Consider the following 13709-nt stretch of genomic DNA (forward strand, 5'->3'; position numbering starts at 1 on the left):
GTTTCTTTTTTCAGGTCAAAAAAGTCCCTTGGATAAACACTGTCAATACCTTTTAGAATTTTGAATGCTTGAATTAGGTCGCCACGTAGTCTTCTTTGTTCAAGACTGAACAGATTCAATTCTTTTAGCCTGTCTGCATATGACATGCCTTTTAAGCCCGGAATAATTCTGGTCGCTCTTCTTTGCACTCTTTCTAGAGCAGCAATATCTTTTTTATAGCGAGGTGACCAGAACTGAACACAATATTCAAGATGAGGTCTTACTAGTGCATTGTACAGTTTTAACATTACTTCCCTTGATTTAAATTCAACACTTTTCACAATATATCCGAGCATCTTGTTAGCCTTTTTTATAGCTTCCCCACATTGTCTAGATGAAGACATTTCTGAGTAAACAAAAAGTCCTAGGTCTTTTTCATAGATTCCTTCTCCAATTTCAGTATCTCCCATATGATATTTATAATGTACATTTTTATTTCCTGCGTGCAGTACCTTACACTTTTCTCTATTAAATGTCATTTGCCATGTGTCTGCCCAGTTCTGAATCTTGTCTAGATCATTTTGAATGACCTTTGCTGCTGCAACAGTGTTTGCCACTCCTCCTATTTTTGTGTCGTCTGCAAATTTAACAAGTTTGCTTACTATACCAGAATCTAAATCATTAATGTAGATTAGGAATAGCAGAGGACCTAATACTGATCCCTGTGGTACACCACTGGTTATCACACTCCATTCTGAGGTTTTTCCTCTAATCAGTACTTTCTGTTTTCTACATGTTAACCACTCCCTAATCCATGTACATGTGTTTCCTTGAATCCCTACTGCGTTCAGTTTGAGAATTAATCTTTTGTGCAGGACTTTGTCAAAAGCTTTCTGGAAATCTAAATAAATCATGTCATATGCTTTGCAATTATCCATTATCGATGTTGCATCCTCAAAAAAATCAAGCAAGTTAGTTAGACACGATCTCCCTTTCCTAAAACCATGTTGACTGTCTCCCAGGACCCTGTTACCATATAGGTAATTTTCCATTTTGGATCTTATTATAGTTTGCATAAGTTTGCATATAATAGAAGTCAGGCTTACTGGTCTGTAGTTACCTGGTTCAGTTTTGTTTCCCTTTTTGTGGATCGGTATTACGTTTGCAATTTTCCAGTCTGTCGGTACCACCCCTGTGTCAAGAGACTGCTGCATGATCTTGGTTAGCGGTTTGTAAATTACTTCTTTCATTTCTTTGAGTACTACTGGGAGGATCTCATCCGGCCCAGGGGATTTGTTTATTTTAAGAGCTCCTAGTCCCTTTAACACTTCTGCCTCAGTTATGCTAAAGTTATTTAAAACTGGATAGGAACTGGATGACATGTGGGGCATGTTGTCAGTATCTTCCTTTGTAAAAACTTGTGAAAAGTAATCATTTAATATATTTGCTATTTTTTTTTCTTCATCTACAATTTTGCCATTTGTATCTCTTAGACATTTAACCTCCTCTTTGAATGTTCTCTTGCTGTTGTAATATTGGAAAAACATTTTGGAATTGGTTTTAGCCCCCTTAGCAATGTTCATTTCTATTTCTCTCTTGGCCTTTCTAACTTCCTTTTTGACTTGCGTTTGCAGTTCCGTGTACTCTTTCTGTGTACTTTCTTTTTGGTCCCTTTTTAATGCTCTGTAAAGTGCCTTTTTTCGCTGAATATTTTTTTAAATTGATCTATTAAACCATTTTGGCAATTTAGTTTTACATTTAGATTTGTCTACTTTAGGGATGTAATTGTTTTGCGCCTCTAGTACTACATTTTTGAAGAACAACCATCCTTTTTCTGTGGATGTTTTCTCTATTTTACTCCAATCTACTTCTGTTAGTCTCTGTTTCATACCTTCATAGTTTGCTTTTCTAAAATTGTAAACCTTAGCTTTAGTCATTACTTTGGGGGTTTTAAAAAACACTTCAAATGAGACCATGTTGTGGTCTGAGTTTGCTAGTGGTTCTCTGACCTCTGTTTTAGTTATTCTGTCTTCGTTATTTGAAAAGACTAAATCAAGGCATGCCTCCCCTCTAGTCGGTGCCTTGACAAATTGTGTTAGGAAGCAGTCATTTGTCATTTCCACCATTTCAATTTCACCGGGTTACCCACCGGGTTTTTCCATTTTATATGGGGGAAGTTGAAATCTCCCATTAGTATGGCTTCTCCTTTGCTCCACGCATTTCTAATGTCATTGTATAACAGATTATTTTGCTCACCGTCTGAATCCGGCGGTCTATAGCATGCTCCTATTATTATGCCCTTTGAATTTTTGTCCGTTATTCTGACCCATATTGATTCAGCTTTGTTTTCTTTGTCCAGGTTTAACACCTGGGCTTCAAGACTGTTTCTTATGTATAGCGCTACCCCTCCTCCTCTTCTGTCCTGCCTGTCTTTCCTATACAGTGTATACCCACAAATATTATATTTGTCCCCATCACTCTCAGACAACCAAGTTTCTGTAACACCTATCACATCATAGTTACTTGTTAGTGCAGTAGCTTCAAGTTCTAAAATTTTGTTTATGATACTTCTAGCATTTAGATAAATACATTTAATGGTTGTCTTACCTGAGTTGTTGTCCTTGTTTTGATGTGGTCTCCCTTCTGTTTTTTTGTTGATTTCTCCCCCCTTCCTTTCTAATTTTTGGCACCGATGTATGTGCAAGTGTGTGCGATTTTTTAACAGCTTGGAAAACATAACTATAATTCTACATGTACTGTAGATGTACATTTACAGTGTTGTTCCCATTTTTTAGAAGTTTAGCCTTCTATTGTGTCAGACATCAATGCAATATACGGCTAATCACGTACACATGGCTAGAAGCTGTGCCATATAAGAACATGTCTGACATGAAAATAGTGTTATTGTCCTTTATTAAACTTTGCATAGGAACACAAATGTAAAACACCTACCAGGATATCTAGACAGGCAGCTTTAAGTAGAGTTATCTGGTCTGCGATGGTCAGTCCTGTGAAGCCAGGCACTTTTTTTGCAAACTCCACTATTTTAATAATGCACTTTGTGGCCAATTCACTGAATTTGTCCCATAATCCGAGGTCTAATCGTACACGATGATCTGCACTTGAATTCTGTAAGACAAAAGCACAGCACCGTGTGAGATTCATGTCTCTTATCGTAGGGGAACAATTGAAGTGGGCTGGCATTTGTAGGGTTATATTTTCTAAGATTATCACAATTAAAACTTGACCAAGAGAACCTTAAAATATGTTTACCAAAAACAAAGACGGCATACCAATATTAGGGAACAGGAGAATGTGAAGTCGGCATCTCAAACAGCATATTTGCTGTTAAGGAGATTTACGAAAGCATATAGGCACTCCCTCACACGAATGCTTAAACAATGACCCCTTTTCACAATATTAATTACGTGCCAGTCATTTGAAATAAATCAAGCTTAAATGCTAATGAAGTGATTTTGCTGACAGGTAGATATGAACCCTTTGATGTGACCGGAACCAGATGGAGGCTTGGAAACCTGTTTTGTCTCTGAAACACCCATTACTACTGTATTTATTCATGCAGGGTATTCATATAGGTAAACACATCTACTTTACCTTACCATTTTTCTTTATGAAAGTTAACATAAAAAATAACAACCTGTGAGTTGAGCACATATAGGCTGATTATAAATTAAACAGGCAGCTTATGCACTTCATAAAACACATTATATAAAACAGAACAGGGCATTCACTTCAAAACTACAATGTGCAAAAGTTACACTGAGCATATGTCAGATTTGTATGTTATGCAGGCACATGAGTGAATTCGTTTCATGTTGGATAATTCTACAACAGGAATTTAAATCTCTGTTGATGCAGGTTTTTAAAAAAGAACAGGTGTGGTCACTAATAAAAAAACACGTTCATGTGTATGCTGTAGCTATACAATGTGTTTTGTACTAAAAGAGCATTCATATTATATAACTGAAGTATATGATACAAAAAATATCCCCCATTTTAATACATGATGCTGTATTTACAAGATATTCTATAAATTGCATAACTTGCTCTGTATAATGAGCCCACTTTACACAATATATGAGACATTGTGAATGGGATTATTGAATACAGTGTACTTATGAATCAAACCTTTTTGGGGTTGTGTGGGTTTTTTTAAAGAAAATCCTAGAAATACACAAATCCCCACAAAGTGGGTAGTGCCTGTTGTAACCTGCATTTTTAGTTTTGTATTAGGGTTAATATCTATAACGGGGCAGAGCACTGCAGGTGGGCAGTTTAATGGTTTATTGAAGGAAAAGAAATACTTAAACAACTGATACAAACTAAATATAGACAAGGAGAATACAGTAGTTATGGTAACCCTTATACTTCATACCATTAACAAGTCAATGCAGACACAAATGATTGACTCTAAATGTTTCTCCTGTAGGGTATATTGTAACAAATGTCTATGGCAAGTTGGATTTCATTCATGTAAATGTTTTGTAGTTTTGTAGATTATTTCTTTTGGAACACTTACACAATGTTAGTTAATTTCTTTTTAAAAAATAAACATCATTTGTCACCATGAGCTCTCTCTCGCTCTTACTTGCGCTCTCTCACTCTCTCGCTTGCGCTCTCTCTCTCTCTCTCTCTGTTATATATACAATATATATATATATATATTATTATATATATATATATATATAATATATATATATATATATATCTATATGCACTGTATTTACTTTGCTTGACACAGATTTTTGAACGACTTTTGTACTACATCCTAAAAAATAATTTTTAATATTTATAATACATGTTATTTTAAAAATAAACATCACATATAAAACATATATACGAAAAATAAAACATATATATATATATATATAGAGAGAGAGAGAGAGAGAGAGAGAGAGAGAGAGAGAGAGAGAGAGAGAGAGAGAGAGAGAGAGAGAGAGAGAGAGAGATGGGCTTCAGCGAGTTACAGGAAAATAATTCCCATCTAGGTTTTCATCTAATAATTCCCATCTAGGGTTTTTTCCATAAATTACGAGACCGAAGGTTGAGTAATTTATAAACTGAAACCCGAAACATAATTGTTTTCCTTTAACTCATTGAAGTAGCCCATCTATTATTTTTATAATACATGGATACCCTTGTGATGCTGTATTAAAAAAGATGAGGTTCAGCAGTGCATTTTTTTTAAAACGTAGTGTTTCAGTGCTGTACAGACGTTCTATGTTGTTATCCGTTAGTGCTTCAGCTTTATTTGGATGATTGCCTTTACCTTGTTTTAATTTCCCATTCCTCTCCAGTATCTCTGAAATACGAATGTACCAGCATTACCTCATTTTTATTAACGTAGTCACATTTTGTTGATCATTAATGAACATTTCTGTACTGTGGGTGTTGTCGAGTGACTGAAAACGAGACAGTTATGATGAACATAAAGTATTTCACAGCACTTCTCCACTATATCCCCAGGATAATAAAGGTCTTTCACATCTGTTACCCTGTACAACTGAATACCTTTATAAGCCCTCTTTTTATCATGGCCAGTAAGAAGAGCATTCCTATTCTGCTCATTGTCAGGCTCTTGCATGAGAGCACAAGCTGACAGGAAAGAGGCCAGTGGGCTGGTGGGTGGGGAGCCATCTTCATCTCTCCTAATGCTTAAGTGCTTATTGGGACATAAGCACCTAAATTCCTGTGGTGGTTTGGAGAACAGTTATCTCTCGCTAGCTCTCTCCACCCTTAGGCATGTTTCTCTAGGAATTGAAAGTCCTCGGTTAGGGAGGGTTTTCATATTTCTTTATAAAATAATCAAAGGTGACTGAGAGAATCACAGAACACAGTGACATACCACATTTAAAAACAGTATCTAAAAGCTAGCAGTCTAAATGAAAAATTTAAATGAATGTACCTGCAAGGTGATTATTTTTTTACTGTAATACTTCCACAGCAAGACAGAAAACTAGAGACAGCTGTGAATTTAATATTTTAAAACATGTTAGAAATAATTGTATCCTTACAATTGTATTACCTTACAAGTCTAAGTCACCTCAACTAGGCAGCCATATTGGGTTAGTGGTCAATGTTAAGGTCACTGACACATGTGAAGGAGATAATAATAATAATAATAATAATAATAATAATAATAATAATAATAATAATAATAATGTTTTTTTTTTTCCTTAATCAGTGTAACAGCAATAAAACACAGACATTGAAAGAATTCAGCACAGGACTGGAGGGTTTCTGAAAGGCAGACGTACAGTATGTGAACAGACATTTGTTTATTTGTTTGTTTGTTTTCTAAGAAATGGTTTCCCAGAACATGTGATGCCTCGTGTCATCTCTGCTGAGATTTTGCCAGCCATCAAATGCACAGATAGGCTAGACTGACACACAGGGAGATGATGTGTCTAGCTTTTTACATTCATTGACTCTAAACCATAAAACAGTCAAAGAAATTCACAAAGCCTTCTTGAAAGTGTCATTAGCACCATTGTTTACAGGGGCAGAAAAACAAATAACTTTAGAATACATGAGCCCTTGAACTCAAACCCAGAGTCGTTTATTTCAAGGTTTGGTGTCAGTGGGTGTTTTTCTCATTTCTGAAACTGTATGGAAGTAAATAGCTTTGTGAGAGATTTAGGTGGTTTGCATGAATGCCAGAATATCCAGGTCTTTCATACTGATGTTCTCTTTTCGATTGATCTTGCAAAATGTCAGTGAATTTAAATGTTTGCAGTTGTAACAGCCCATTCCAATGTACCATTGAATTAAATAGATATTCAAAGTTGAAAAAAGTTGTGTTGGTTTAAGACAAAGATACACCGAGCCAAGCTAACAAACAGTTGGCAGATGGCCCCACACTGGGTAATGTACTTGGCTTCTCCCCAAGACGTCCTGGTGAAGCAGCATTGCGTTTGCAGACTCAGCCAGCAGTCTCACAATACCTTTAACAAGCTGACAACCACTGACAGGTTTCTTACAATCAGCCCGAACCTGACTTTCTTTTAAACAAGTTAATACGTTTCAACGTGTTCACAATCCATTTGTAAATTTGTATGTACCATTGAGGAGGTTATTTTCAAAGCATACTCGGCGTTTACAATTTCCCATATAAAAGTTTACCACAGTAAACTCAAATTCTCAGTGATCTTGTTAAAGTACATATGCCTAATTCTGTCCAGAATTTTATTAGCAGAGCTTTACTCAATACAAGTTGCCAAGTTTTAGAAACAACCGTCTCAAGGTTGTTTTTCATACGGCTCATTACAGGTTGAATCGTCAGAGTTTACTTGGTTTCTAAATATGAACACGTACATGGGTAAATCCGCCATAAAGTTAGGTCTCTCAGTAACATAAACAAGTGGATCAACATGACCCACATGTGGCTCACCTGGTAAAAGCACAGCTACGTGGTGTGCAGGGCGTGTCATACAGCGCAGGTTCGCGTCCTGGCTGTGCGGAGTCGACTGGGGATTTCTGGGGATTCCTAAGGGAGGCAAACCCAGCAGGGACTGCTTCTTATCATCACGCTACAGCAAACCCTGCTGGCCAGGCTCTCCGAGTGGACACCGCAAGCCTTTGTCCTCCAGAGGCCGGTAGCTCGCTGGAGGATTATTTAAATCTGGGGTAAAATAATTGGGCACATTAAATACAAAAAAATGTAAAATGGACATGTTCTTCCATATGCAGTATATCCCCCTTAGTCTGATACTCTCGATATCTTGTGACAAAGAATGTCCTAACCAAGTTTCACCGCAATTGAATGAGCAGTTCTCCAGCTATATGTACTCTTAAGTGTGACATACACACAAATGTACTTTAGCCCACTATCCCTATCGCCATGGTTACACATGCCACTGTTGTTGTTACATGGTATGAAGAGTGTGCAGCAAATTCCTGTTTGACTTTCCTGGCTGCTATTCTAACTACAGTTTTAGACAGTTTAAACTGTGTTATGCAAACATTTCATTCCACAACAAATGGGATTACTGTACAACAGGCTGCACTTGGTCCAAGTTGTAATCTGATAGTCAATAAAGGGAGAGAAAAAAAAAAAAAACTGTAAATGGATATTTTTCACACTACAACATGCCATACTAACTAGAATTTTTCTCATTCTAGAATATTACTTCAACCCCTAACTATAGCACAGCTGTCTCCATACGTTGAATAGCCCTACATAACTCAAGTGTCTGTTCACAGGACAGAAGATCTACCCAGTGGAAATGATCCATACACAAGGGCAAGCCTTCTTTCCTTTCACTTAATCCCTCACCAGAACAAAACTTGCTCCGAATTACTATTATTATGTTTTGTTAGCGTGTGACCTACATCTCACCCCTAACCCTTAAAGTAAAGTCAATACACCATACTGTGCTGTGAAAAAGTCTTAACTTATTTTTCAATCTCAGAAGTAGCTTCAAGTTTTCAACCTTCAACACAGGCTTCTAAAATACATGTTCAATGTACCTCAAGAAATCAAAACTGAACACAGACATCTGTCCGGTACAGCAGGTATTCCTTTATATTGCAAATAAAGCGTTGGAATAGAATACAGAGTGCATTATCCTGTTGGAATCAGGGTAGCTTTCAAAGGCTGCATCTCAGGGAGTTAAATTTTAACATGGACAGGGTTTGATAAACTCAGGCTCAAGTTTTTAACCGCTGACTGAAACTCACTGTCAAACTCTGATTCCAGCTAGCCTCTCTCTGAGTCTCTTTCACACTGCAGGGCAGTGTTTACTCTCTTGGGATGACTTGAATGACATCAGAGGATCACAGGGGTTCCTTTCAGAACATGATTCTGACACATGGGGCCTGATTTACTAAGCTTTTGGTCTTAAAACACTATTGTTTCAAAACTCGTTTCGTAGGATTTCAGTATAAGACCCCTACATGCAACTAAGCTGCTTCTTTCAAGCTTTGTAACATACAGTTATGTTCTCGTAATGTTCAGGGAAAATAGTATCTACTCTTATAAGCTGGACACACTGAACAATCTGTGTGAGCTGCCATTCCTTAAAGAAGTTAAAACATTTGGCACATTGCAAAAAATGGGGTGTCTTCCTTTCAAACTGTTTAAATACTACTCAAACTGAGAGGTAGTGGTAATAATTCACAAAACAAGCAGGCCATTAAATCTGGGGGTGTTTGTGTTTTCTGACCCTACACTAATTCCCTTACGTAGAACTCTGGAGGTTGAACTCTTGAATCTGGCTTTAATTAACTTCTGTATTTGAACAGAGAAAAACAGCTGCTAACTGAACAAAATTAGAACCCCCCCCCCCCCCCCCAAAAAAAAAAAAAAAGGAAAAATAATTCGATATGAGCAGAATTTAGACAAATTTGAATTTAATTATTTTATGTTTCTGAAGCATCAGAATGCTAAGAGTGTTATTCAAGAGTTCTTGCATTGGAAAAACAAAACTCAATCTCCATTTGCTGAAGACTTCTAAATCTGCTGTACCACCAAGAACTGATCCTGTACATCTTCAGAGAGCTCCCTGATCAATGGTGGGCAGAGTTCTCAGCTCTGTCACCAGCTGACTCTTATCAAGTCCTTGATCAGGAGCCCACAGCTGCCTCTGGGGATCCGAATGTGCTTGGCTGCTACAGCAATTCCTGTTATTTAGCAGAGTGCCTGCATTGGTTGTTTTGACTACATCTAACAAGGGCAGGGATAAGTAACTACTGCCCAAGGAGCACGTAGCCATTGAGCCTTTTTTTTCTTTCTCTTCTATGCAGACAACTTGAAAGTAAATTGTATAGTACAAGCTGCCATTCATTAAACAATGTCCATTGAATAAATACATTCAGCAGTATAACCTTCAGTCATTCCTTCTGTAAACAAAAAAAATAAATATTGCTGCAAGGTCTAAGAATATCAAGAGCACATGAATACTGTGTTGAACTCGGATTATAAAGCGCTTTAAACTCTTACTCTGTGCCATGGTATATGTTGTTTTGTTTTGTTCTGGCCACTTTCTTCAGAAAAAAAAAAAATTGCATTACTGATGAAACATGGTGATTTAACTGCTCCCTAAGAGAGTGGTCCTGCTATACCCTGAACACTCTTCTTATGTCACCAATACTGTGTACACACTTACAAGTTTGAACTGAGCCAGTTTGGAACTGGCTGGCTATTACAATTCTTATCAGTTCCCATTTCGCTCCTGTTTGTTCCTGAATTTTTAAGATTAAGACACAGTAGCTGTTTTCTTTTCAAATAAGCATGTGGGTATCCATGTGAGCAGTGAAAATGTGTTTGTTTTGCATGCAATACTTTGTTTAAATCCAGTAAAATCCTTTCAAGTTGTCAACAAGGCCCAAGTCTGGATGGTATTGAACAAAATCAAATAGGCAGCGCTCAGTATTTGCAGCATGCATTTTACTTAAATACCATATTTGACCAGATATAACCAGCCTAGTCAATTCAAAGGGATAGAAACAGTACAGTTATTATGTTTAGCTTTGTGTACCACATACTGTACCATCGACCTGAACAATCAGTCATCCAGAGGCAAGGCTTAATCATTATAGAAGCTAATCTTCAGCATTAAAAAAAGCTGTGGTACTTGCACAAACAGCTTCAAAGTTACTTGAAGCCATGATGGTGTGTTGTCAGTTTTCACCTGCCTCTTCAGCTATGTCCCTTACGGTAGTAATGGAGCTGCAAGTTGCTGACATCACAATCACACAACCAGACAACGGCAGCATTTTTATAGAAGCATATTTTTTGGAAAAACCTTAACAGAATTTTGTTTAAAAATTTGGTGCATTTCATTCAATCCTCTGCTGTCTCCGATGGTGCATCGTGTGAGTTTTCACTTGTGCTTCACTTCTTATAATATGCGACAGTTCTCGCAGGCTCGAATCTACAGCTGTGGTCAAAAGTTTAGCATCACCCTATAGAATTAACACATTTTGCTTCATAAAGGGTTGAATGAAACCTGCTTAATAATAATGTTATGTTAACATATTGAATTACAAACCGCTTTGTAGTTTTAAATATACAGTACAACGTTGCATATCCAACCTGTTGACTGGGGTATAGGCGGATATGTGAAAAAGTTGTATTTGCGAACATCCTATAGAAAACGCATTTATAGGTTAGTGAAACAAACGGTAAATGTACAGTAACCTGCAACTGATGGCTTCTTTCTTAACTCTAGAAGTCCCTGCCTCCCTGGTTCTGCTTTCTTAATATCTCTGTCACGGTACTTTGTGCTCATTCTTGATATTGCTAACAGCCGATAAGCAGCTCTGTTTGAATGTTGCTTCGGCTATTTTAAACAAACGGCCGGTAAGCATTGCATTTACGAAGCTTGATTTGTTTAATTCAAATGCATTTAAAAGCTACAACAACACACTGCCACTACTTGCAAGCGTGCCCTCCACCCTATAAACACATTGCATATAAAAAAAGCTTTCTCGACTGGTGTACTGAAACGTCACTGATACACGTAACTGACTGACACATGCACACAGCCCGCCTCTCTTAAAGGGGAACACACCAAAAGAATGATTGCTATAACGCTTTCTTTCTGTTTCCATTGTGGAAGCTGCATTTGCTGCCAATGTCATTACTCTAGTAGCCTACTTTTAATATTTATTTATTTATTTAGCGAGGCAGTTAATTGATCAGGATGGTTATGTGACGGTCGGATATGCGACGTTCCACTGTACCTAACAAAAAACTGACAAAAAAAAAAAAAGTGACCTTTTTAAATCTAACATGAAATAATACTGTTATTTTGGCTTCCGGTAGATTTTTGCAATATCATTTTGTAGTTTCTTTGTTACAAATGGTACATTGAAATTTCGTTCTGTTTTATATTTTATTTTTAAACACTGAAACTCAGAATCAATTATTGTAAGGTGACAATGATTTTATGCTGGGAAATATCTTTAAGAAAAATAAAAAACTGAAATACCTTGCTTGCATAAGTATTCAACCCCTGTGCTGTGGAAGCTCCCAGTTTGCACCAATGAAAGAAATTGCCCTAACGAGGACACAATTACCTTACCATAGGCCTCCACCTGTGAACCATTAAAGTTGTTGTTACATTTTCTGGATAAAAACCCCACTGTTGAAGGATCATTCGTAAGGCTGTGACTCTGAAGGAAAATGAAGACCAAAGAGCATTCTACAGAAGTTAGAGATAAAGTAATACAATGCATAGATTAGGGAAAGGGTACAAAATAATATCCAAGTGTTTGGATATCCCAGTGAGCACAGTTGGATCAATAATCAAGAAGTGGAAGCTGCATCACACCACCAAGGCAATGCCAAGAAAAAGCCGTCCCTCAAAACTCAGCACTCAAACAAGAAGGAGATTTGCGAGAGAAGCCACAGAGAGGCCAACAATCACATTGAAGGCGCTGCAGAGTTCAGTGGCTGGGAGTGGAGTAATGGTGCACGAGTCAACCATATCAAGAGCTCTGCATAACACTGGCCTGTATGGGAGGGTGGCAAGAAAGAAGCCGTTACTCAAAAAGTACCATCTGAAAGCACGTCTGGAGTTTGCCAGAAAGCATGAGAGTGACCCAGCTGAGATGTGGGAAAAGGTTTTGTGCTCAGATGAGACCAAGATAGAGCTTTTTGGCCAAAATTCAAAGCGCTATGTGTGGCGCAAACCTAACACTGCCCATGCCTCAAGACACACCATCCCTACAGTGAAGTATGGTGGTGGCAGCATCATGCTGTGGGGATGCTTCTCATCAGCAGATAGTGGGCATCTTGTTACAACTGAAATAAGAATGGATGGAGCAAAATACAGGAAAATACTGCAAAAGAATCTGCTTCAGTCCGCTAAAAAACTGAAGCTTGGGAGGAAAGTCACCATTCAGCAGGACAATGATCCCAAGCACAAGGCCAAAGGTGAATGTCCTACAGTGGCCCAGTCAAAGTCCTGATCTCAATCCCATTGAGAATCTGTGGCACTATTTGAAAATTGCGGTCCACAAGCGTCGTCCAACCAACCTGAACAACCTGGAGCAAATTTGCCAAGAATGGTCCAAAATTACTCCAACACTGTGTGCAAAGCTGGTACATACCCCAAGCTGTTATTGCAGCGAAAGGTGGCTCTACCAAATATTAATGTGTGGGAGTTGAATACTTATGCAAGCAAGATATTTCAGTTTTTTATTTTTCTTAAAAATATTTCCAAACATAAAACCAATGTCACCTTACAATAATTGATTTTGAGTTTCAGTGTTTAAAAATAAAATATCAAACAGAATGAAATTTTAATGTACCATTTGTAATTCAGTAATATGAGAGAATTGGTCAGGGGTCTGAATACTTTCTGAAGGCACTGTGTGTATTTTATTTGTGTGTGTGTATATATATATATATATATATATATATATATATATATATATATATATATATATATATATATAGATATTCCCTATATTGTAGTATTATAAACCGTATTATACCACCCTCTAATTAAAGACGCCCTCGTATTGACGCCGCAGTCATATATCAGCTTTATAATAGAGGTCGCACTCGAATAAACGCCGCTATCAATAAAGAAACATTAAGGGATTTTTTTCTCCCCCTACTGAAAAAAACACACACAGTAAACAAATAAAAGTGCAACACTGACTATATACATGTAACGCCCCTGAACAGACGGGAGCCTCAATCTAGCACGCAAATTACAAACTAATGTACACACATAGTAAGCACATTTTATTTTATG

At 37.3% G+C, this 13709-nt stretch overlaps 1 protein-coding gene across 2 annotated transcripts in view; it reads right to left on the reverse strand.

Annotated features, from left to right (window-relative positions):
• LOC121314758 (retinoic acid receptor beta-like) overlaps positions 1–13709 on the reverse strand; it is a 218895-nt gene that overhangs the window by 10443 nt on the left and 194743 nt on the right. For both annotated transcript variants that reach the window (XM_041248407.1, XM_041248408.1), the window contains one exon: positions 2932–3108. In XM_041248407.1, the coding sequence (XP_041104341.1) occupies positions 2932–3108 (177 nt within the window). The remainder of the gene's footprint in view (positions 1–2931; positions 3109–13709) is intronic.

The sequence above is a fragment of the Polyodon spathula genome, chromosome 4 (genome assembly GCF_017654505.1).
Source record: "Polyodon spathula isolate WHYD16114869_AA chromosome 4, ASM1765450v1, whole genome shotgun sequence".
Taxonomy (NCBI): Eukaryota; Metazoa; Chordata; class Actinopteri; order Acipenseriformes; family Polyodontidae; genus Polyodon; species Polyodon spathula.